We start from the raw sequence: 25701 nt of genomic DNA, 5'->3' as shown, positions 1-25701 counted from the left end.
CAATTTGGGTATCGCCAATGTTGGTGGCGATATACACCAAACTCGTAAATAAAAATAAAGTTACACTACTGGGGTAAAAAAGCCCTGGATTTCTCAGGGTTTTATTTCCGGGTTTTGATATTCGTAGGAAAAGTAAGTTCATGTCTTTTCTTTCGTTGGATTTCGTTTATATAAAGTTACACTCAACTATTTTCATTTTTTTCTAACACATCACTTATTTTTCTCTCTTCTTTTATTATTACATATATCACTAGGTCTAAGTGGCTTTGGAGTGTCTCGTTTCGCCTTGTGACTTTTGGGGTAATTTTTTAACCAAGTTTCATGCCAAAACTTTTCCAATTAAACAGATAGCATGAATGCGATATTTTATTTCCATGTGCAAAAACCTCTTTATATATAACATGAAAAATACTATTATATCTTTGTTATCATTTTCGATCTCCACCCATTTTTCTCTGCCACACCCTCTCAGCCATTTTCCACTATTACGCAATTAGTTCATAGTTGAATTAAATATGCTATATTCTCTCTCTCTCTTTAGTCGAATGTTCAGATATTTAAATATATGCAGGCGTTGAAGGAACGAAGCAAGAAGTAGTATGCAATGGCATTCCGAAGCTGGCGGAGCCCTGTGTTTCTTGGGATATCCTCCATTGTTTTGGTGATATGCATTTCATCTTCTCTCAGAGCTCCCTCTGAATCAAACAGGTCCCACCGAACTCCTTTGCCTACCCAATTCCTCTTCGGAACTGCTTCTTCTTCTTACCAGGTTTTTATTTTGTTTATTTACTTTTAATTACAACACCAATTAATTCATGCTCTTAACTATGTTCTTCCATCTTGATAGTATGAAGGTGCTTATTTGAGTGATGGGAAAGGACTGAGCAACTGGGATGTCTTCACTCACAAAACACCAGGTGAGTGATATAATTAAACAAATTCACATGAATAAAGATCTATGTAATGTTCTTGTGATTTACTTGAAACATATATGCATAGATTAACTAGACATGTAATTTAAAATGCTCCCTCTTACTTATATACAAGTTCAAGTTTCCATTTCCATGAATGTGATCCATGAAATTGTTGCAGGAGGAATAATTGATGGAAGCAATGGGGATATTGCCGTTGACCAATACCATCGCTATCTGGTGGGTACTAATAAATCATTAAATTCTTTTGCAATATAAATCTTTAAACTTCAATTCTATTATTATCTTAAAAAGAAATTGTTAGAGAAAAAGGATGATGCTCTATTATAAGCTGCTTAGCCCACAATGCCACATCCGTTAACCAAAATTTCTCATGAAGATAACTTTTAATAGTACTGATAATTTGGATTTGGAAAATGACAAATAGTACGACTTTTTATTCATTCACAAAATTGGAGACGTATGAATTCATGTAACTAGATAATCATATTTCATTTTGAATGCTGGGTTGAATCCGAAGGTAAAATTATTGAACTGACAACGTGGCTTTGAACAGGAGGATGTAGATCTAATGGAAGCCATCAATGTGAACAGCTACAGGTTCTCTATTTCATGGGCAAGAGTTCTACCAAGTATGTTTCTTTACTAATCTCAAATATAATTAGACTTACCACTTGGTTCTTTGAGATTAATTCTTCTTAATTATACACTTTTTAATTTACAGAAGGAAGATTTGGAGTAGTAAATTGGGCTGGCATCAGCTATTATAACCGGTTAATAGATGCTTTGCTACTCAAAGGTTTACTTTTACTTTTTCTTAATTTGATTTTGATTATGGGAACATCATCATATTTAGAACATTAAAGAATGTTAGCACTCTTTCAAAAAAATAAAAATGTTAGCTTACAAAATTTATTAAATAAAAATATTATGCTAGTACATAAGAAGTGTCACATTAAAAGTGAAAATTATTTATTGAAAATATAATCTTTTACATATTAATAATTTTAAATTGAGCTATAATTTGAGTGGAGATTATCTTTTGAAACATTGCAGGAATCCAACCATTTGTAACATTATCACATAATGAATTTCCTCAAGAACTAGAAGACAGATATGGAAGTTGGCTAAGTACCAAGTCACGGTAAGCAACTAATAATTGGCCTCTTTTTCCTCCTTAATATGCTTCTGCTATATGTGTATATATATACGTAATTATTCAAGCTCCTACTCTAAATCCATATAATTTTGTGGTGTTTTCATTTATTTTTTTGTACAATCTGTGCATTAGTTGATCTGTTAATAAAGTTCAATACTTCATGCGCAGGGAAGATTTTGAATATTATGCAGACCTCTGTTTTAAATCCTTTGGTGACAGGGTGAAATATTGGGCAACCTTTAATGAGCCCGATAAAGTAGCCACATACGGTTACCGCCAAGGACTAGGTCCACCAAGTCGTTGCTCTAACACATTTGGAAATTGCAATGAGGGAGATTCAGAGAAGGAGCCATTTGTGGTGGCTCATAATATTATCCTCTCACATGCAATTGCTGTTGATCTTTATAGAACCAAATATCAGGTATTGAGATGCCTCATAGGCTTCTTCAATGAGAAGGCACAAATTAAATTTTTTCTACCCATATATCAAATAGGACAAGTATCTTAAAAAATGAAAAATTGATGTAATAAGCAATGATAACTAACAGAATGTGCAAGGTGGGAGAATTGGCATTATCGTCAGTGCTGACTGGTATGAACCCATCAGCAATTCAACGGCAGACAAATTGGCCGCAGAAAGAGCAAGATCCTTCACCTTGAACTGGTGAGTAACCTTCCATTTCAAGTTTCAAGAACTGAGAGCTTCATTTTTTTGCTCAACTTGCACACACAGAAGACAAGTTCATTCTCCAATAATGTATATGATAGTTAACTATAGTCACAAAGCAGGTGCTTGGACCCAATCATATTTGGTAAATACCCTACAGATATGCAGAAGGTTTTGGGAAATATCTTACCTGAATTTTCCAGCAATGACAAGGAGAAACTGGAGAGAGGATTGGATTTCATCGGCATCAATCACTATGCGAGTTACTATGTCAAGGACTGCATCTATTCCATGTGTGAACCGGGACCTGGGATCACCAAAACAGAGGGTTCATACCAACTAAGTCCAATTGGGGAACCTGTATGCATCTTCAACCCCATGATCTATAATATTGAAACTAACTGATAGAAACTGGATCAGATAGAAGTAGATGAAAAGAAAGAACAGAACAGAGAACGAATTTGTGTTTACAATTCTCGCATTCGAGAGGTTAATCTCTCCCAAAACTGATCTAATTCTTGAATGAATCCTTTCTAACTACACTTCCATCTTTATTGGAATTGTAACAACTGTATCTAACTGACAGTTGCAGCTGTCAAACAATCTAACTGACTATCTTTAATTCATTTCCAAACCCTCAACTAAACCCCTCTTTATCAGATAGGCCCATTACTATTCAATCCCTTATTTCTCCTATGATAGACCTTTGTAATTGATGGTCTTTATCTATCACTAACAGTCTCCATTTACATTACATGCCTGACTCTGAGACCTCTATAAACATGCAGATTCCAATTGATTCGAAATATGTTTACCCACAAGGCATGGAGAAAATGGTCACCTATGTAAAAAACAGATACAACAACACTCCAATGTTTATTAGTGAAAATGGTAAGCATAACCTAAAGAGTCATTTAGTGGATAAAGCTTATGTGTATTTTTGTTTGAATAGATTGTTTTACAGGATATTCTGCGTTGGACAACCCAAATAACACTGAGGAGGAATATCTTAATGATTTCAACAGAAAAGATTACATGGCGGGTCATTTAGATGCCCTAATGGAAGCAATAAGGTAAGAACATAAACATCCAGCTATATGAAATGCATTCTGAAAATATACACTTGCACATAATATCACTGGCCTTCTTTTTGTTTGTATAAACACATACTCAAATCTGCTCACTAGTGAAACGTTAGAGGAAATTTAAATTAAAATCCTTCATTTGTGTTTCCCCATTTACCATTTAATCAGGAAAGGAGCAGATGTTAGGGGCTATTTTGGCTGGTCCTTACTCGACAACTTTGAGTGGCTACGTGGATATACAATAAGATTTGGACTCCACCATGTTGATTATGCAACAATGAAGAGAACTCCAAGATTATCAGCAATTTGGTACAAGGAATTCATAGCAAGACATAAAACAGAAACCTTCCAGGAAATTACATTGAAAGATAGGGCAAATCATTTAGTACAAACAAATGAAAAAGCAGCTTTATAACCATAGTGCCAGAGACTAATAAATCCAAGTTACACTTCTTCTCTCTTTATAAGGATTCATTTAACTCTCCAAATTTATTATCTGGCTTGCATGTTCAGGGTTGATTTAACAGGAAAGTAAGTTTAAGGTTCACTAGTATTGGAGTAGTTCAACTTCCTTCAAATCCTTTCCTATACTTGCTTCTATTTTGGAACTAGCAAGTGCTCAAACAATTCTGACCAGTGACAACAATAAATTTTCCATGACTTGCTTCTGTGTTCAGAAGCGCTATAGAAGGTGAAGGTGATGCGTAACCATTACAAAAGGTGTTTTTTTTGGTGTAAAGAAAATAAAAAGATTTAACTATGTCTGTGTATAGATAAAATGCAAACATGAATTTGAATAGAGGAACAAAGAGGCGAGATTCTGCAAGAGGCATGAAAGGTTGACAATTGCAGAGATGAAAAAGTAAACATGGAGTAGAACTTAGAGAAAGGTTTACTGAATATAGATAAAGAGGTGCTAAACAACACAAATAATTTAGTGAACAAACAAGATGAATTGGCGGAAATCAAAGACGAAAGTGACTGAAATTTAAGTAGCATGTGATGAAATCAAATAGTAGAAATCAATTCATATGAATCCATTAGAGGTCATGTCATGCCATATATGGGTTCTCTAAATAGAATGAAAGAATATAATGTAGTTGAGATAGTGGAACAGGAATTAAAAAAAATAAAATTAATGACCTAGATAATAGGAACAGAATCAAATCGAAGCTAAATCTGTAAGAAACACAATGCAATAAATACCTAGTCAAAATCTATTATAGTACAAGTGACTGACTGGCAAGCATAAACAAAAAAACCTCTTTGCCGAAATGCCAAAGCTACTGATAACAGAAAAAGCCAGTGTCCAATTATAAGTTGTCAATAGCATAAGGCATTAATATCGCAGCCTAATCAGCTATATTTCTAATTACTTGTGACTTTCCTAGTTCTTCATCCCCTAGTAAAATATACCATTTTCAAAAAGACATCTTACTCTCGGAATAACATATCCTTCTAGTCTACCTGTTCAGAGTTGATTCTGATAGAAAAGTTAGATGGTGGTAAAATTCACCAGCGCGCATGATCTTCCAATGAAGCTCCTTTCTTTTTTCCTTTTTATTTGGGTTTCCTCTTTCCAAACCAGCAACAGCCTCACTGTCTTCCTCTACAACCGTAAGGGAATCTTGCATCCTTCCTTTAGAATGAGAAACAGCATATAAAGATCCATTACCAAAGCTTCCTCCTTTGAAAATCTGTATCTGCATATAAAAACACTATTTTTAGGCTTTCAAAATCTGTTGTCCTGAATTTGGATGTTTCCAACTTGAAAGATTGTATACTCACACAAAGCTGAGGCAAAATTAAAACCAACTTCATAGTTCATCCTTATCCTCAACGCAAGCATACATTGAATTATTTCCAGCGATTTAACACCTCCACCAAGGGGACCCAGCTTGGTAAAAGTGTTCATTGTCATCCCATGAAATTTGACATGCTTGAAGGCCGATTACAACACTCGGCTCTTTACCATGCTGCGCAATCCAATTCATAACAGCTATTTCTTTTTCACTCTCACTACTGAATTCTTTCTTGTATTTTCCAAATGGATTAAGCCCAGGATTAGAAATCTCTGCAATTGCAGCTGGCATATACATAGAATCACCAATTAACGGTGCCTTAGAGGCAGCAAACTGAGCACGAATCTGCATTAAAATTGAAGTTACTATACAGTTACAAAACATCGTTTCCGCTTCATAAATGATATTGGAAGAACAATTTTTCTTTACTTATTCAATATAGTTATAACCTTTGAAACACTACTCAATGGCTACCAACTGGTTCACCGTTCATTTAAGGAATCAAACTTTCAATTGGTCGCTGGTTGATGACAGATTTTGGCACATATAGATATCCAGGAAACAAATGGATAGGGAGGGAAGGAAGGGGGGATATTTTAAAATTGAAACCCTTCTGGCCAGTAGTGTATTATACTAATATTTGACCCAAAAATTCATAAAACGATAGTCTGTGACTCTGTACTATTGTGATATGTAGCAACTCAATAAGGTTTAATTAACAAAGGCATGTGACACAATAACACAAAATAAAGTAGCCAATGAACCACTTCTTAGTTTACAGGGGGATATAAAATATGAATTATCAATTAACTGGTTAACAAAATAGGACGCTTCAGTGAAGGCACAAGCAATACATAAAAAGGACAGCTCACATACCTGATGAGTTTTACCAGTAAGAAGGTTTATTTTACACTCATATGCATGATCTTGAGAAGGCCACCCACAGTCTTCAACACAATACTTGTCTTGAATAACAGTAGTTGGCCAGGGAACTTTTCTGCATTCCATGACCTCAAGTTGACAACGATGCCATCCCTTGATAAAATCTGCACCCAATAAATATACTGAGTTGATTACACAATACAAGACCCTATTTGGAAACTTATTACCCAAACCACAGAGCAAACACATGTTTCAAATTTTAACTTTGCGGTGGAAATACCCTAGACCATTGGCAAATCATGTTGGTGGAGTACTCTAGGTAAGGCTAACACATATCAAAACATTCAAATTATAGTCAAAGAATGTACCAACAATACATGTTCACAAAGTAGCTAGTATCCATCATGGTTAATGCACCTAAAACAGAATAATATTGTTAATCTCAATTCCTTCAAGTAGTTTAAAACTAATATATAATTCAAGAGCATCACTTTGTCTTCTATTGTTATCTCTTTCCTTTTATTCTTTCAGTAAGTAGAATATTGAACATCAACCAAAGGCAAAGCTAGGGTCTCAAGTTATGCTTCTGAGCCACCAATACCACAAGGCATGACATTGGCTTCTCTAGTGGAAGTTGTTGAAAAAGAAGTCAATAAAAGCACACTTATTTATCACTATTTATCTATTTCAGGGTTTTCAAAAATCTTTGGCAATCACCCCGAATTGTGAGGTTACCTTCAGAAATAAGTCGAGGAGCCATGTTAACAGGCCGCATATAGTGGGTAATGATTCCAGTTGGTAAAGGAGAAGCAGTAAGAGCAAGATAGAGTTTCTTTACTTTTTTCTCCTGAAAATAAATAAATAAATGGCACAAGTGTTTAATAACATATGATCAACGTAAAACCAGAAACAATTAATTTGGACATCCACTTGGTGTCAAAGGCACTCTTCCAAATCCAAAATGTAGAACCCGAGCTCTTGATGAAGATTGAACACCTCATGCCTTGTGAGAATTTGCCTTTTTAAGAAGTTAAACAATAGAAAAATGTTCCAGTATAAGATATGAAATGGCATCACAGACTTACCCTGATTTTTCCATGAAACACAGAGCAATACTCTTTAGTCCTAGCCAATACCACACTGCACATAAACTGCCATCCATTAAAATTTAGACAGTCAGAATTACAGAGTCATAATTATTTGGCTTAAATACTCTGTAGGTCCCTGAAATTGTACCCCGTATCAAAATAAGTCCCTGAAATTTTTTTTTCCGATTCCGGGTCCCTAGAAAAATTTGTTTGATCAAAATAAGTCCCTACGCCGGAGAAGACAGTGGTTGCCTCCTCATTGTTTCCACAAACCATGAAATAACATGTTTAAAACACTCCTAGACCTTCATATATCTGATCTGGGAGAAGAAATCGCAAGAAACAAAGCTAAAACGAAGAAACCGAGAAGCTCCATAAATTCCGGCGAGAAGAAATCAACTTGCGACTGACCTTTTCTCTTCAACTGTGACGACCCAGCCCACGAGACCACCACCACTGAGTTCCTGAGGACGAGACGAAGCCGGCCCAACACCCTGGTCGTAGCGCCGCCATGACCGCCGTCGTCAACCACCGTCTTCTCCGGCGTAGGGACTTATTCTGATTTAAAAAACAATTCCAGGGATCCGGAATCGGAAAAATTTTTTTCAGGGACTTATTTTGATACGGGGTACAATTTCAGGGACCCTTAAAGTATTTAAGCCTAATTATTTCTAGCATAAATGCATTACCAGCCTTCAGTGCAATTATCAATCTGATGGGTAGTCAATAAAGGAGTTGTCAATCCCAAAGCACGAGTTGCAAAGGTTACACAACTTTCTTCAATGTTGTCAGTAGTGCCACCTACCTAACCAAAATTTTAAAAAAAATATGCACAGAACAATTAACTAACTATTCATGTAAATATATTAAAAAACTTCAAGACTTATGCAGAATCTTGAATTATTTACTCTTCATATTAGTAGTCTAACACTGTACACCATTCAAGGCTAGCATAACACCTAAATAAAATGAATAAACTTCACTCTAAATATGATCCTAAATACCGTTCAACTTTTCATGATGCTGTATGTCAAACCTCAAACCAATCAATTCATAAATTCTTGAAACTGTCATATCTCTATTTAACACTGTTTCGTGATAGCATTGTTGCTTCATATGGACAGCCAGTGAGTGGACCTCAAAGCCTATCAAATATGGATGAATTCACTGGGTAGGAATTAGGATAGACATTTTAAATGTCACCTATTCCATAAACACAGAAACAGTAACTGTCGAAGTGGTTTTATTTTAATTCGCAATATTTCAGCACCTATAGTTTACTTATTTTGGAAAGCCTATGCATTGGGTTGTAAATGACTTCAGTTATCTTATTTAGGTGCTTTGGAGTTCTATCTAAAAACTCAACTATTCGACTGTTCCTTACTAGGTTAGACAGCTTATATACTCACAGAACAATTCCTTATTATTCTTATCAAGTTACATCTAAAACAGTGGAATACTTTCTTTCAGCTACAATGTAACAGTTCAATCATTTACTCTGTTAACTTCTTGGTTGTAAAATAACCAAGGAACCCTAGGTGTAAAACTTCAGTTAATTTCTTCTTCTCAGCTTCCATGCTATTTTCTAAAATTTTCTAATGTGAAAAAGCTTAATCAAACAGAAAGCATTTAATAATTAAACATCATTTCCTTAAAAAATGACACCCTTCCTTGCTTGAATATCCCCTAGAACCTATCAATTCTTAATCTAACAGGTTTCACGTCTCAGGTTCTTTGCTTCCTTAACAGACAAATAGACCTTCATCTTACTACATTTCCACCCTTCACCCTTGTACATTATTACTAACCATCCCCAGACCCTAACTTGCTATAGTTAACCTAATTTTCATCCTCCTAAAAAAATCCATTTCTACCCATGTCATACAACTAACTCATTGATCTGGTCTAGCAAATTTTAATTTAGGTACAATTCAATCAGGACTATAGTATGCAGAAGCTCTAGTGAAATAAAAAAGGATGCAAACTAACAATCTCAATAGCCTAATCTCATTAACAACCTTCACTCACTTGGTGAAGAAAATAACCATTGGTTAAAATAGTTACAGGACTTAGATCTCTAGCATCCAAAATAACAAAAAAGGGGATTAATAACATTCTTCTGAGTTCATACAGTGGAATGAATGAATACATACTGAAGTACCAGCAGGTTTATCCAAAACCACATACGATTCCGCCACAGCGATGATCCTTGATCTCCAGTCAATCTCATAGCACCTAAAAAACAGCTTTAAAATGTCAAACATTATCATTCCTCCACAATAAAAATATGGCAACTCCAACTAACATTCTAATGCACCTGGGAAAGCGTTTGGGGTGCACATGCACTCGCAAATAAGTTCCTGGTTCAACAAATTGATTGGCGTGAGTTATACGGAACGTTTTCTGCGCCTCTCGAAAAGTTTTGCCCTTAATGGAAGGTCTTTTTCGCAAAACGGAAGGCTCAGTTACTTCTTTGAATATCCTCAGTTGCTCTGGTGTAGCATTAGGAGGAGGGTGAGGGCAAACAAGAGCATAGTATACAGCTCCAAATTGAATCAGATCTTCAACAAACCTTCACACAATGAAACTAATCATGATAATCCAATTTGTGTGAAGATAATGCAAGAACAGTATGATATTGATTAACTTACAGAGGATGAAGATCCAGTGACCTGCAAATATACTCCAAGACAGGTCCTCCTTCTGATACAACCAAGTGTTCGATTCTTGGTGGAGATTTGTGCAGTGGACATGGAAGCAACCGATCATACTTCGGGTAGCTTCAAACGAAACGGAGCCTCTTAGTAACACGCAAAAAGTGGAGGTTGTGAGAAATAAATTAGCTGTAATCTTGTTAATGGTGAAGGTACCTGTGATAAGGAGAGGAGGAGGACGGTAAGTTTCCGGCGTCGGTTGTGGAGGATTCAGTTTCTCCGGCGAGTGCAGCGTTACTACTACTATGTGAGCTCCGATGGCGCCAACTCAACGCGTGCTTGTTGAGGTGCTTGGTAAGCGAATTGCGAAGTGCGCGCGAAACAGCAGGCGCGGTGAAGCTCCGGCAGCCGCCGGAGAACAACATTGACGCCACCGCCACCGAAGCCATTCTCTATCTTCTTCGACTCCGAACTGCTTCTCTGGTTCTCCACAATTTTCACTTTTTTTTTTTGGACTGATACAATTATCAGGTTGAGATGGGCTTACTCGGATTTTCTTTAGAATCAAACGTTGGGCCTATTGTTGGGCTTTTTTGTCACCCTATTGTTGCGAATTGGGATTTTTTTAAGTTGCAACAAGTAGGTGCTCAAACAATTCTGACCAATTGACATAAAAAAAACAATTCTGACCACAATAACTTTCTCTTATACTTGTTTGAGTTGTTTCTATGTTTAGAACCCGGTTCCTTTTTCACCGCCGCACTATAAGTCCAGCAGAGCCATTTTGTTGTAGAAACGGAGCCACCGGTTATAAAAAAAATAATATAATAGCTTCACAAGGTTTGAGGGGCTTTTGTTTGTCTCAAGGTTTTTACATTATGTTTTTAGCTGGTTGATTCACCTAAGTATGCATGCTTACTCTTAAATTTCTTATGCTTATGTGCATTGTGGTAGCTCATAGAAATTCATTCTCGCGTGTTGTAAGTGTTGGTTGGCTACCCTTTGAGTTTTATTCCATACATAACAACAACAACAACAACAAAAAACTGGTTCAAAGGTAATGTGAAACCTAAAAGGTATTAAGTTGTCTATGATGAAATCCAACAATAGAAATTAATTCACATGGACTCATTATAAGGTCATGTAGTGCTATATATGGTTTCTCTAAATAAAAACATATATTTTTCTAAATAGAATGAAAGAAATAAGATGTCATTAGTTGAGATAGTGGAATAGGAATTGCAAAAAGTAAAATAAATTAATAAACCAAGATAATAGGAACAGAATAAAATTGAAGCTAAATGTCTAGGAAAGACAATACAGGAAATACTGAAGTAGTATACACAAACTACAAGCAACTGACTGCCAAGCATAAACAAAAAGCTTCTTTGCCGAAACGCCATAGCTACAGAGAACAGGAAAAGCCAGGGCTCAATTTGACAAGAGCATGTGGCATTAATACCGCAGCCTAATCAGCTATATTTCTAAAAACTTGTGACTTTCCTTCTTCTTCAACCACAAGAAAAATATATCCTTTTCAAAAAGACATCGTAATCCCGAAATAGGCTATCCTCTAGTCTACCTGTTCGGAGTTGATTCTGATAGAGAAGTTGGATGGTAGTACAAGGTTCACCAGATGAAGCTCCTTTTTGTAGCCTTTTTAATTGGGTTTCCTCTTTCCAAACCAGCGACACCCTCACAGTCTTCCTCTACAACCTTGAGGAAATCTGTATCCTTCCTTCAGAATGTGAAACAGCATATAAAGATCCATTATCACACTTCCTCCTTTGAATATCTGTATCTGCATGTAAAAACACTATTTTGCAGGCTTTCAAAATCAGTTGTAATCCTGAATTTGCATGTTTTCAACTTGAAAGATTAGTATACTCACACAAAGCTGAGGCAAAATTAAAATCAACTTCATAGTTCATCCCTATCCTCAACGCTATACATTTCATGATTTCCAGCATTTTAACACCTCCACCAAGGCGACCCAGCTTGGTAAAAGTGTTCTTTGTCATCCCATGAAATTTGACAGGCTTGAAGGCCAATTACAACACTCGGCTCTTTTCCATGCTGCGCAATCCAATTTATAACAGCTATTTCTTCTTCACTCTCAATACTGAAATCTTTCTTGTATTTTCCAAATGGATTAAGTCCAGGATTAGAAATCTCCGCCATTGCAGCTGGCATATACATAGAATCACCAATTAACGGTGCCTTACAGGCAGAAAATTGAGCACGAATCTGCATTAAAATTGAAGTTACTATACAGTTACAAAACATTGTTTTCTTTTCCTAAATGATATTAAAGGAACAATTTTTCTTTACTTATTCAATATAAGTATAACCTTCTAAACACTACTAAATGGCTACCAACTGGTTCACCGCTCATTTAAAGAATCAAACTTTCAATTGGATGATGACAAATTTTGGCACAAATAAATATCCATTATCCAGGATACGACTGGGTAGTGAGGGAAGGGTGAGGAGATATTTTAAAACTGAAACCCTTCTGGCCAGTAGTGTATTATCCTAATATAAGACCCAAAAATTGATTAGATCAAATAGTCTGTGTACTATTGTGATATGTAGCAGCTCAATAATAGTTTAATTAACAAAGGCATGTGAGACAATAACACACAAAAAATTAGGCAATGAACCGCTTATTAGTTTACACTTTATAGGAGGATGTGAATGATCGATTAACTTTATTTTCATTATTTTTTTGAAGTGATCAACTATATTCTATTATAATATGTTCATAACGCTTGAGAATTAACAAAATAAGACAGTTAAGTAAAGGCACAAACAATACATAAAAGGACAGCTAACAGACCTGATGAGTTTTACCAGTAAGAAGGTTTATTATACACTCATACGCATGATCTTGAGAAGGCCACCCACAGTCTTCAACACAATATTTGTCTTGAATAACAGTAGTTGGCCAGGGAACTTTTCGGCATTCCAAGACCTCAAGTTGACAACGATGCCATCCCTTGATAAAATCTGCATTCAATAATATACTGGGTTGAGTACACAATACAAGACCCTATTTGGAAACTCACTACCCAAGCCAAAGGGCAAACACATGTTTCAAGATTTAACTTTGCTATGGAAATGCCCTAAACCATTGGCAAATCATGATCCTGGAGTACTCTACATAAGGCTGACACATATTCATAACATTCAAATTATAGTATTATACTCAAAGAATATATCAATAATATAAGTTCATTAATTAGCTATTATCTATCATGGCTAATGCACCTAAAAAAATCATATTGTTAATCTCAATTTCCGTCAAGCAGTTTAAAACTAATATATAATTCAAGAGCATCGCTTTGTCTTCTATCATTAACTCTTTCCTTTTATTCTTTTCAGGAAGAAGAATATTGAAAATCAACCAAAGGCAAAGCTAGGGTCTCAAGTTCTACTTCTGAGCCACCAATACAACAAGGCATGACATTGGCTTCTCTAGGGCAAGTTGTTGAAAAAAGCAGTAAATAGAAGCACACTTATTTATCACTAATTATCTATTTCAAAGTTATAAAAATCTTTGGCAATCACCCTGAATTGTGAGGTTACCTTCAGAAATAAGTCGGGGAGCTGTGTTAACAGGGCGCATATAGTGGGTAATGATTCCGGTTGGTAAAGGAGAAGCTGCAAGAGCAAGATAGAGTTTCTTCACTTTTTTCTCCTGAAAATAAATAAATAAATAGCACAAGTGTTCAGTAACATATAATCAAAGTAAAACCAGATAAAATTAATTTGGGCATTCACTTGGTGTCGAAGGCACTCTTCCAAAGAGTAGAATCCCATCTCTTGATGAAGATTAAACAGCTCATGCCTCGTACAAATTTCCCTTTTTAAGAAGTAGAACAACAGATGATTATTCCAGTATAAGATATGAAAGGGCATCACAGACTTACCCTGATTTTGCCATGAAACACAGAGCAATACTCTTTAGTCCTGGCCAATACCACACTGCACATAAATAACCATCCATTAGACCATTACAATTTAGACAGTCAGATTGACAGAGTCATAATTATTTTTAAGTTTTAACAAAAATGCATTACCAGCCTTCAGTGCAATTATCAATCTGATGGGTAGTCAATAAAGGAGTTGTTAATCCTAAAGCACGAGTTGCAAAGGTTACACAACTTTCTTCAATGTTGCCCCTAGTTTCACCTACCTAACCAAAAAAAAAAATTTGCTCAGAACAATCAATAAACTATTCATGTAAGTATATGAATTATTGACTTATCATACAGAATCTTGAATTATTGACTCTCCACATTAGTACTTTAACACTAAACCCCATTCAAGGCTAGCATAAAACCTAACTAAAATAAAGTAACTTTGCTCCAAATATGACCCTAAATACCATTCAATTTTTCTCAATGCTGTATGTCAAACCTCAAACCATAGTGACAAATTTCTTCTTCACACTAACACTATTCATCATCCCTAAGCTTGGATTCGACCTCTGAGCTTAGGACCCCCGGTTATATAGCAGAACACTCCTAAATCCATTTCTAGGTACCCATGTCATGCAACAAACATTGAGCTAGTCTATCAATTTTTTTTATTTGGGTGCAATCCAATCAGGATTATAGTATGCTGATGTTATAGTGAAATAAAAAAGGGTGCATAGAGCGAACAGTGAAATATGTGAACTGATATTTACAAAATCTGTTCAACAGACATTAGCCTAATCTCATTCACAATCTTCACTCACTTGGTGCAGATTGCAAAACATAACCATTGGTTAAAGAAGATCAGGACTTAGATATCTAGCATCCAATAACAGAATCAGTATGGGATTAATAAAAATTTTCTGAGTTCATACTGTTGAATTGAATACATACTGAAGTACCAGCAGGTTTATCCAAAACTACATACGATTCCGCCACAGCTATGACCCTTGATCTCCAATCAATCTCATAGCACCTACAAAGGACTTTAAGATATCAATTGTCAATCATCATCATTCCTCCACAATAAAAAAATTGCAATTCCAACTAACATTCTGATGTACCTGGGAAATCGTTTTGGATGAACATGCACTCGCAAATAAGTTCCTGGTTCAACAAATTGATCGCCGTGAGTTATACGGAACGTTTTCTGAGCCGCTTGTACAGTTTTTCCCTTGATGGAAGTTCTTTTTTGTAAAACAGAAGGCTCAGTTACTTGTTTGAATATCCTCATTTGCTCTGGAGTAGCACTAGGAGGAGGTTGAGGGGGAACAAGAGCATAGTATACAGCTCCAAATTGTATCAAATCTGCAACAAAACTTCACACAATGAAACTATGAAACTCAGCATAATAATTCAATTTCTATGAAGATAATGCAAAAACTGTATGATATTGATTAACTTACAGAGGAGGAAGATCCAGTGACTTGCAAATATACTCCAATACAGGTCCTCCTTCTGAAACAACCAAGTGTTCGATTCTTGGTGGAGATTTGTGCAGTGGACATGGAAGCAATCGATCATACTTCGGGTAGCTTCAAACGAAATGAAATGGAGCCTCTTAGTACCATTAAAAAAGTGAAGGAAGTGAGAAATGAAGTGAATGGTGAAGGTACCTATTGGAGGAGGAAGAGGCGGAAGGTAAGTTTCCGGCGTCGTCAATTGTGGAGGTTACAGATTCTCCGGTGATTGCAGGGTTACTACCGTGTGAGCTCCGACAGCGCCAACTGAACGCGTGCTTGTTGAGCGAATTGCGAAGTGCGCGCGAGACAGGAGGCACGGCGAAACTCCGACAGTCGCCGGCGAAGAACATTGACGCCACCGCCACCGAGGCCATCGTCTATCTTCTTCGACTCCGAACTGTTTCTCTGGTTCTCACAACTTTCAGTTTGTTTTTTTTTTTTTCTGACACAGTTATCAGGTTGAGATGGGCTTACTCGTTTTTTCTTTAGAATCAAAACCTTGGGCCTATTGTTGGTTTAGCAGATAAAGATGACAAGCTTTGACCACAAATATAAGACAATGGGCCCCAAAAATCGATTGATGACATGTATAAGAATTCTATAAGGGTCAGTGACCAAAAAAAAAAAAGAATTCTATAAGGGTTGAAGGTGTGTGCACCGTTAGTGTAAACTATGTAGTCAGGAGGATTTTGCAGGGGGGAACTCTTGATAAATATGTAACTGTTTTTGTGGATCGTGTAAACTTGTTGAGGGTAGGTTTTGGAGGCCATGATATGCCCTTGGACTCGAAATGATGCTCCTCATCCGACATGGCTTGTTGTCTCTGTTATAGTGATTGATCTGAAGGGTGAAGAAAAAGAAGAAGAGCACATAGTCGAGCTACCAAAATGTATGAGCCAGTCAATGAATGAGGGTTCGACTATTTAGGTTTTATTTTTACATTTCACCAAAGGATCGAGCAAGTGCGTTAGATGGTGGAGGAGATGAGGGAGAAGGGTTGGGGAAAGAAGGAATAAGGTTTGAGTGCAGTAGTTCGCCAAAAATATGGTGGGAGAATGAGTGATGGGTGGGAGAAGGAAGAGAGATACGAGAGGAAAATGACTAAATTTGACAATTTTAAAAAACAAAATTGATATAAAAATTACATATGTACATCTATATCTGACTATAATTGTCACGTGAATTAGTGACAGCGCAAAAAATATGAGCATTGTTATATCCTCTACAAATCCTCCTACACACTAAATGGTGAAAGAATTAAGTGTTTTTTATATTTCCAAGATATCAAATGCAATAACTTCTTACTTCATTTAGTGTGCAGAAGGATAAGTAGGATGATAAACCATTTTTCAAAAAATATTTATAACTTCATAATTACTATTTTCAATCAAATATTTTTTTTCATTAACTAAAAACTATAATTTTTTTTATAAAGATCATTTTAGTTTAGGTGCATATATAAGTCAAGACAAAAACATGCATATTAAACCAAAAACACATCTAACCCCTTCAAAATTTACACTATATGTATAGTTCTCAACATATACCTCTAAAAAAATAGAAAACTACAAGGAAGGACGTCTCTGATTGATCACAATCACATGCACCATCATATGTTGTCAATTGCCCCGAATCCAATGAAATCCTAAACGTACAACTAAATCTTCTACATTTATGACTTGAGCACCAAATTTGACAGCACATAGCGTGTTTGGAAACTTCACATAGCAAAATCGTATCTTACCCAAATCTTACTAGCTAGGAATAGCTCCTTATAAATTTGCGCAACCAAACATCCCATTACGTCCCCATATATACCATAAATAGAATGAAACTGATCATTTTGTTGAGATTTTCTGATATGAATAATTTAGTAGTAGACTAGTAGTAGTTTACTGACTATATACTCAACTCCAATCTCCAATCGACGCTGGACCAGATCAACAGATTCCAAATCTAAAGGGCCCATTTTTTCAGAGTATGAATATAGAATACTCTGCAATTGTATTGAAATTGAGGGAAACCTAATTTGACTCTTTACTTCATAAATAAAATATATATTTCACCGGTTTGAATAAATTAAATTTACAAGCTAAATATTTGAAAACATAATTATATAATCAATAAACTATAATTTCTAAACCCTTCTCTCATATTTTATATTAACTACTATCATTTATTTAACCAAATAGCTGCATAGTAGATCGATACTTCATCCTTCATTAAAATCGAAACAAATGTCATTTAATATAATTTTGAGAGGATGGTAAAGAACCAACAAAAAAACCAGTGGCTTTTTGTTAGGATTTTGATTTAAAAATTAAAATATGACTGAAAATGAATGCACTGAATATAACTTTTGAGTAAGACTCATTAGTTGTAGAAAGTAAGGTAAGATGCGTTCATGTCATCATCTCATAAAGCACTATATATATATAAATTAAACACTTGTTTTCTAGCCCATATTCATATGTTGGGACAAAATTTTGGATCGTTTCTGTAACCTTGAAAGTTGGCATCCTAGTCAGCCAGCTTTAGTAGTTGGTAGGGGGTTTACGCACATGAATTCCAATGGAGGAAAGATAAGATTTAAGTGACACTACACCAAATTCTACTTTTAATTAAAATTATTTAAAATTTACAAAGTAATGGTAGATTGAACTATTTTTTTTTGGTTACATAAGGAAAGAAAGATTGAACTATTTAAAGTCTAAGCTTATTGAGTTTCTCATTCTATTTTAGAGGAGTGCTAACCATACTCGTTTATTAATTAACACTATCTTTCCAAAAATCTCTAATTGTTGAGTTAAAATTTATGTAAGTCCCGAATTTCATCTCAGCTAATAAAAACATGTTGGAAAGAGAGCATTAGAGTGTGTACTCTCCACCCTTTTCCTCTAAAGTATCCAATTTATATTATCCATAACTAATTAAGTTAAGCACCTTAAATATTACTATTATGGAAGAAAACGAAATAAAACTACCAGAAAAGTGAGAGGGGTTACGTGGAATAATTTAGGGGGGGGACAGATGAGGCCAAAAGCTTTTAATAGACACACCACATGGAGAGACAAGAAAACATGAAGAGGATACAAATGCAATGTATGCCAAATGGGGTTGCACGATCGATGACTTTAGTGCACTTGAGCCTGAAAATATTGACAACATAAAAAGGTACGTCACTTCCACTAGTCATTCCTCGAAAAAGTCATAGGAAATTAAAGTTGTTCATTTCTGATTCCTTGGACCAATATCCGCGATAAGACTTCTTCTTCTTCTCTTTTGTTGTACAGGTAGGTGGTTAATTTATACGTAATGCCCACGGAGTCTATGTGGATGCGGATTAAAAAATATTTATCATCCAGCAATTGTGCTACACTTGGATTTGGGTGGTGATTGTGGAGGTTGAGAGGTGGCTGAATGATAGTTATGAAGGTTTGGTGGAAGGAGGAAGAAGAAAATGATGAAAAATGTTATTTTATAAAAATTAAAAGTGGTGTAAAAAATCAATGTAGACTGTCATGATATTGACATCATCTGTCTTCATTTGAATAAAGAAAATTGTTAATGATCAAATGACATAAAAAAGAAGTACATAGAATTATTTGGATGTAACTCTATATGTCAGAACTAAGAATTATGCAGTAAACTCACTCATTTAATTAAACATAATAAACTTTTCTCTTGTGTAACAAAAAATTAAATATAGTAAACTCAATTTAATTATAAGGAAGTAACATTTTTCAAATGCAAAGATAACTAACCATACATGACCATGGGAGGATTGGATTCTCCATCCCTAACAATTGTAGGAGAACTGAATAAAAGAACTCAACCAAAACCGCTAACAAGGATTTGATGCTTCTTCCATTCTTCCATTAAATACCAAGAACATGTTGCTTTAATTTCTTCCCCACAATGACATATCACTAATCAGTAATTGTGTTTTCATTTCTGTACTTGGATTGAATTACAATATTATGGGTGGCGCTAAATTTTGATGAGCTCGGTACCTTAATTTATATGTGAATTCAGTTTCGCAACAGATTATATTTTACTCAAATATAAAAATAATGATCATGTTAAGATTCACAGTCTCATCATTGACTTTTTATTCTAAATAAGTTTAATATTTAAAAATAAAATAAAAAATCAATTGTGAAATGATGAAACTCAATAATTTTAGGTTTTTGCAATTGAAAAGATTCTAATTCTTTAGGAACATAATGTAAAGATTGTAATTGTAGAGAGATACTGAGCACAACCCATACGCATAAGTGAGATATGAGAGCGAGTAATGCGCATGGAAGATATTATACCTTTAGATGGATTATTGAAAGTTCTCCCGTGAGTCAAACTTCAATTTCTCCAATGAAATATTGATCACTTTCTTACCCCTTCAAAACTCGAGTGATCTCGTACTTTTTTGCTTTAATAAATCATTATCTACTGAACTATTTTTTATAATTTAAGATATAGTTCTAAATATTATAAAAAAAATTAATTGAAATCAATTATTCTCCATTTTTTAAGTAGTTATGATTCATTAACACTTTTACTCATTTTCACATTTACTTTCTCTTCTCTCTTATCTTTCAATCATATAAGGCTATGTTTGTTTTTTCTGTTTGCACCTCTCAATGTGCTTTTGATTTGCACTGAACATTGTGTCATTATGTTTGGGTAGTTTAAACTCACTTTCATCCTAACTCAATTTTGGTGCAAAACCCACTTTCACCTAACTTAACAAAACCATCACTTTTACTTTAACTTTGAGTAGTTGATGATAATTAATCTATGTGGATGCGGATTAAAAAATATTTATCATCCAGCAATTGTGCTACACTTGGATTTGGGTGGTGATTGTGGAGGTTGAGAGGTGGCTGAATGATAGTTATGAAGTTTTGGTGGAAGGAGGACGAAGAAAATGATGAAAAATGTTATTTTATAAAAATTAAAAGTGGTGTAAAAAATCAATGTCGACTGTCATGATGTTGACATCATTTGTCTTCATTAGAATAAAGAAAATTGTTAATGATCAAATGACATCAAAAAAAAGTACATAGACTTATTTGGATGTAATTATATATGTCAAAAACTAAAAACATAGTAATCTCATTTAATTAAACATAGTAAGCTTTTCTCTTTATAACAAAAAATTAAACATAGGAAACTCATTAATTTATAAGGAAATGCAAAGATAACTAACTATACATAACCATGTGTCATGATATGAATCAAAGGAAAGGAGTGCATAATTTTTAGTATAAAGGAAAACTGAATTTTTTTCTAGAAAATAAATGGGAGGATTGGATTCTCCATCCTTAACAATTGAAGGATAGGGATTTGAGGCTTCTTCCAATCTTCCATTAAATACCAAGAACATGTTGCTTTCTTCCCACACAATGACATCACTAATCAGTAATTGAATTTTCATTTCTGTACTTGGATTGAAGTACAACATTATAGGTGGTGCTGAATTTTGATGAGCTCGATACCTTAATTTCTCAATTATAAAAAAAATGATCATGTTAAGATTCACAGTTTCGTCATTGACTTTTTTATTCTACTGAGTTTAACATTTAAAAATAAAATAAAAAATCAATTGTGAGATGATGAAACTTATTAGATTTTTTGCAATTGAGAAGATTCGAATTTTTTAGTAACATAATGACTAACCAGTGTTGTACTGAGTATTAATATTTTAATACTAACTTATACCTAAAAATGTAAAGATTGTAATTGTGGAGAGATGTTGAGCAGCATCACCCATACGCATAAGTGAGATTTTTTTTTTTTGAAAATCATACGCATAAGTGAGATAGGAGAGCGAGTAATGTGCATGGAAGACATTATACGTTGAGATCGATTATTAAAAGTTCTCCCGTGAGTGAAACTTCAATTTCTCCAATGAAATATTGACTTTCTTACCCCTTCAAAACTCGAGTGATCTCGTACATTTTTGCTTTAATAAATCATTATTTACTTAACTATTTTTCATAATTTAAGATATAGTAGTTCTCAATATTTTAAAAAATTAATTGAAATAATAAAATTATTATCTAATTTTTAAGTTATGATTTATTCACACTCTCATTTCATTTCACTTTTACTTTCTCTTTATCTTTCTTTTATTTTTCATATAACTTATTACATCTAGAGAAAAATGATGATGCACCGACGGTGTAAAGTTTTTTTACACCGTCAACCAATCAGATTTTAAGAATGTGTCACGCAAATTAATGAAATCAAATAAAAAGAGAGATTTTCTCACATATTTGAAATCTGATTGGTTACGATGTAAAAAAACGTTACACCGTCAGTGCATAGAAATTAAACTCTTACAAGTTACATCTATTACTCTTTCTTATTTGTCTTCATATTTTTCTCTTCTCTCCACCTTTTATACCTATTTAAGAGGTGTGAAGATAATTTGATTCCTATTTTTTATAAAGGTACCATCAATTTGTCATCAAATAATAGATCAAGTGGTAAGAGTTGAAAAGACATTAAATAAACGGAAGAGGTCAAACAATCAATTTATAGGTTTGCGTGAACCTGACTGTCCCATATAAACAAGCAAACCACACTGCAGACCCATCATCATCTCTGTTTCAGTTACATTTTCTCAACACAGCAAAACAAACACCAGAGAAGAAGAAGCAGAAGAACAACAAAGATGGAAATGGAGTGGTGTGTGTCAATGCCAAAGGTGGAACTGCATGCTCACCTTAACGGATCCATCAGAGTCTCCACTCTCCTGTAACTTGTTCATTTCTTTTTCTTTTAACCAAACAATCTTCATCATTCACCCCCTCAATTACTTTCTCTTCAGCCTGAACCTTATTCTTATTGTTTATGTTTTCTTTTTTCTCTTTTTTTGCAGAGAACTTGCCAAGGCTGAAAAGGGTGACATAGATTTCTCCGAAGTGGAGCATGTCATCGTCAAATGTATGCCTCTGTGTGTGTGTGTTTTTTTATTTCTGTTTCTTAATTTCTTGTTTATTTTCCTGTTTTCCTGAAAAGCATGTCACTTTGTGTGGATGTGTTTTTTAGTTGTTTACCTTGTCTTTCAATGTGCTTCTTTTCCCCTGGTTTTACCTGTGGTTCATATCAATTTTGAAATTTAGGATGAAGTTTGAGTGTTATATGTGTGCAATCCTTTGTGTTCTGCTGTATATGTTCTATAAACACAAAATTGATAGTTACAATAGGATAAACAATGCCAAAGAACCATACATGAATTAGAGTTTGCTGTTAGGAACATCTAGTAAAAGCACTTAAAACATACTTCTATTATATGACATTACTACTCAGTTGCTTTGAAGTTTTATTTCTGCTTTTTGTGGATCTCTGGTGCTTGATTTTTTTATATTTTTAATTTGAATTTTATGCCAGCCAAACAGGTCCTAATCGGTTAATTCATTCATATATACTCTTATTTATGCTTAAACTGATGTTGGTTATGCCTTTGTTAACACAGATGAGCGTTCATTAATAGAAGTATTCAAGATGTTTGACCTGATCCACAATCTCACAACTGATCATAATACTGTTACAAGAATCACAAAAGAAGTATGGCTGGTTGCTTACTGTAAATATTTTGCTATTGCCAAATTCATTGCCTTTTCATTTGTTCTAGTAATAATACTAGCTAATTGCAGGTTGTTGAGGATTTTGCATCTGAGAATGTTGTCTATCTGGAGTTGAGAACTACTCCAAAGGTAACTAATTAAAGGGGTTCATTTGGTAAAATTAAGAGTGTTCTTGTTTCCATGGAATTGAAATATGGATTGATAATTGGTTTAATGAGGAAAATGTTGGCTTATTTCTATTCAGAGAAATGATTCGATAGGAATGAGCAAACGCTCTTATGTTGAAGCTGTACTTAAGGGTCTAAGATCAGTTAGTTCAGTTGATGTGGCTTTCATTCCACATAATGAAGATTCTAAGAGTCTTTTCAGTTCTCTACCAACAATTACAAATGATAAATGTAATGGAGTTGCTAGAAAAAGAATCTATGTTAGGCTTCTCTTGAGCATTGACCGTAGGGAGACAACAGAAGCAGCACTTGAAACTGTAAGTTAAATTATAACTTGAGAACTTAATATTGTTGCTTTGCTGTCTTTGAACATGACATTAATTTGCTGCAGGTCAAGCTTGCACTGGAAATGAGGCATTTAGGGGTAGTTGGAATTGATCTTTCTGGAAATCCAAAAGTTGGTGAATGGTAAATCAACCTGATCTGAGACTCAAGCGTTAGTGTTGCATTTTAGATTTTGAAAATCGATGATCATGTCCTAAATTCATTTTTAACTTTTGCAGGACTACATATTTGCCAGCATTAGAATTTGCTAAAGAACAAGGTCTTCATGTAACACTTCACTGTGGCGAGGTGGGTTAATCTTTAGATTTTACCTCTTATTTTTTGAGTTACCCCTGACTGGTTTATTTTTCCCACCTAGTGCTTTTAGGTACCTAATCCAGAGGAGGTACATAATATGCTTGATTTTCATCCCCAAAGGATTGGACATGCATGTTTTTTTGAGGATGAACACCAGAGAAGGCTGAAGTCCTCTAAGATTCCGGTTAGAATTTTGCAAGCCCTTTTGTTTTATTGATGCTAAAATAAGACGGGAAATAAATTATATGTGTGGGAACTTAAAAGGAGATTTCTAATATGGAATTTATTGTCAGTTTCACATCTTAGAAGCTCCTCTAAGATGATCAATCAATTAAAAGGCTGTGCATTTTCTTCAAACCTTTGCTGTCAAATTTGAAGTCTGAATTAATCTGGGAAAAATGAAACACTATATCTGATTGATTGTTTTTACTACTTAACCTGATTTGGGCTTCTGATCAATGCTAAGTTTGAATGCTTTTTACAATATTGACACTTTTCAATTTGTAGCCAGCTAAATTATTTGTTTCCTCTATTTCAGGTTGAAATCTGTTTGACATCAAACGTTAGGACATTGTCAGTACCATCTATAGATGTTCATCATTTTGGTAAGTGTTTTTTCTTATGGCTGAAGTTGATGATCATAAATATAGAATCATTTAAGGAACTGTTTGTTTAACTTCACAAAACATGCTCTAGGCTTGAAAGGGATTTTGGGATTGGGAATTAGGGAGAGTGGCTGAGACTCTCAAATATCTCAGCAACCTTGTTCGTTACATCTCTCTTAACATCATGCTCTTGCAAATGCAGTTGATTTGTACAATGCAAAACATCCACTAGTGCTGTGTACTGATGACTCGGGCGTGTTCTCTACTTGTCTCTCCAAGGAATACAAAATTGCTGCTGATTCATTTGGTAGGTTTCATTTTAAGCTTGCAGCCAGTGAAATTTAACCTCATTGAGCAAGTTTTGTTGACTTCATTCATGCATGTTTGTCTATTATGTAGGATTGGGGAGGAGGGAAATGTTTGAGCTATCAAGGAATGGAGTTGAGCACATATTTGCAGATAGTGGAGTGAAGGAAGATTTAAGAAATTTTTTCAATTCAGTGGCGAAGAATATGGAAGTATAAGTACAATTTCATATTTTATTTAGTTGATATGACTTGTTATAGCTGGTAATATAGTGATGGACACAAGTTATACAGTGTCTGAAATAGGTATTGATAATTCAAGTGACTCTTCAAGTCCTCTGGTATTTATATATTGAATTAAGTCTGGTTTGGCTAATCAAGTTGAATCTCTGCTTCAGAGTGGGGTCATATAAGCTATTCCCTTCTCTTACATCTATAAATTTTAAATTTATTTTTGTGTGTATCTCTTTTATATTTCTAATTATTTTATTTCAAAAATATTTTTAAATTTTGGAAAAAAAATATAGAATCGCATTCTATGCCTACGAGATTAGAATTAGACCCATGATTACTTACAATGTGTTTCAAGCCAAGCCCATTCGCCACCACACGCGTTACTTGGCATGGGGTTCTTATAATTAAAGCAAGTTCTCGGGTTCTAGTTTCTGTTAAATA

The 25701-nt window shown here is 34.6% G+C and overlaps 4 protein-coding genes across 16 annotated transcripts; 2 read left to right on the top strand and 2 right to left on the bottom strand.

Moving 5' to 3' along the window:
- The first annotated feature begins 453 nt into the window (after nucleotides 1–453).
- On the top strand, nucleotides 454–14003 carry LOC130726542 (beta-glucosidase 46-like). 8 transcript variants are annotated; one of them, XM_057577817.1, is made up of 13 exons: nucleotides 454–769; nucleotides 848–917; nucleotides 1093–1151; nucleotides 1489–1564; nucleotides 1657–1731; nucleotides 1989–2076; nucleotides 2260–2512; nucleotides 2640–2755; nucleotides 2881–3118; nucleotides 3547–3649; nucleotides 3711–3831; nucleotides 7219–7309; nucleotides 13654–14003. In XM_057577817.1, the coding sequence occupies exons 1-12, from the start codon at nucleotides 605–607 to the stop codon at nucleotides 7304–7306; spliced, it is 1452 nt and encodes a 483-aa protein (XP_057433800.1). In that variant the 5' UTR covers nucleotides 454–604; the 3' UTR covers nucleotides 7307–7309; nucleotides 13654–14003. The 8 variants fall into 8 exon arrangements, with proteins under 8 accessions (XP_057433800.1, XP_057433801.1, XP_057433804.1 ...); XM_057577818.1 differs by lacking the exon at nucleotides 7219–7309; XM_057577821.1 differs by lacking the exons at nucleotides 7219–7309; nucleotides 13654–14003 and adding an exon at nucleotides 7059–7080 and having other exon boundaries at nucleotides 456–769.
- Nucleotides 4896–11035, bottom strand: LOC130726543 (RNA pseudouridine synthase 6, chloroplastic-like). 2 transcript variants are annotated; one of them, XM_057577824.1, is made up of 10 exons: nucleotides 10486–11035; nucleotides 10267–10395; nucleotides 9933–10187; nucleotides 9769–9850; nucleotides 8305–8420; nucleotides 7613–7667; nucleotides 7263–7374; nucleotides 6522–6691; nucleotides 5632–5990; nucleotides 4896–5561 (listed from the first exon to the last, which is right to left on the bottom strand). In XM_057577824.1, exons 1-9 carry the CDS (start codon nucleotides 10716–10718, stop codon nucleotides 5715–5717), a joined length of 1428 nt encoding a protein of 475 aa, XP_057433807.1. In that variant the 5' UTR covers nucleotides 10719–11035; the 3' UTR covers nucleotides 4896–5561; nucleotides 5632–5714. The 2 variants fall into 2 exon arrangements, with proteins under 2 accessions (XP_057433807.1, XP_057433806.1); XM_057577823.1 differs by having other exon boundaries at nucleotides 4896–5546; nucleotides 10486–11031.
- LOC130726544 (RNA pseudouridine synthase 6, chloroplastic-like) lies at nucleotides 11542–16258 on the bottom strand. Of its 5 annotated transcripts, none has more exons than XR_009014891.1 (10): nucleotides 15866–16247; nucleotides 15656–15784; nucleotides 15314–15568; nucleotides 15144–15225; nucleotides 14352–14467; nucleotides 14202–14256; nucleotides 13858–13969; nucleotides 13109–13278; nucleotides 12161–12516; nucleotides 11542–12085 (listed from the first exon to the last, which is right to left on the bottom strand). XR_009014891.1 is itself a non-coding variant. In XM_057577826.1 (9 exons), exons 1-9 carry the CDS (start codon nucleotides 16084–16086, stop codon nucleotides 12369–12371), a joined length of 1227 nt encoding a protein of 408 aa, XP_057433809.1. In that variant the 5' UTR covers nucleotides 16087–16258; the 3' UTR covers nucleotides 11542–12368. The 5 variants fall into 5 exon arrangements, 3 of the variants coding, with proteins under 3 accessions (XP_057433809.1, XP_057433808.1, XP_057433810.1); XR_009014892.1 differs by having other exon boundaries at nucleotides 11542–12070; XM_057577826.1 differs by having other exon boundaries at nucleotides 11542–12455; nucleotides 15866–16258.
- Nucleotides 16259–22275: 6017 nt separating this feature from the next.
- On the top strand, nucleotides 22276–25489 carry LOC130723853 (N6-mAMP deaminase). Its single transcript, XM_057574991.1, has 11 exons — nucleotides 22276–22474; nucleotides 22599–22663; nucleotides 23196–23287; nucleotides 23377–23436; nucleotides 23552–23791; nucleotides 23866–23942; nucleotides 24038–24107; nucleotides 24187–24300; nucleotides 24655–24721; nucleotides 24924–25028; nucleotides 25121–25489. The coding sequence occupies exons 1-11, from the start codon at nucleotides 22392–22394 to the stop codon at nucleotides 25243–25245; spliced, it is 1098 nt and encodes a 365-aa protein (XP_057430974.1). The 5' UTR covers nucleotides 22276–22391; the 3' UTR covers nucleotides 25246–25489.
- Nucleotides 25490–25701: the final 212 nt, after the last annotated feature.

Source organism: Lotus japonicus, chromosome 6 (genome assembly GCF_012489685.1).
Source record: "Lotus japonicus ecotype B-129 chromosome 6, LjGifu_v1.2".
NCBI classification, from domain to species: Eukaryota; Viridiplantae; Streptophyta; class Magnoliopsida; order Fabales; family Fabaceae; genus Lotus; species Lotus japonicus.
Note: the sequence above shows the minus strand (reverse complement) of the source record. Positions and strands in the feature narration are given on the sequence as shown.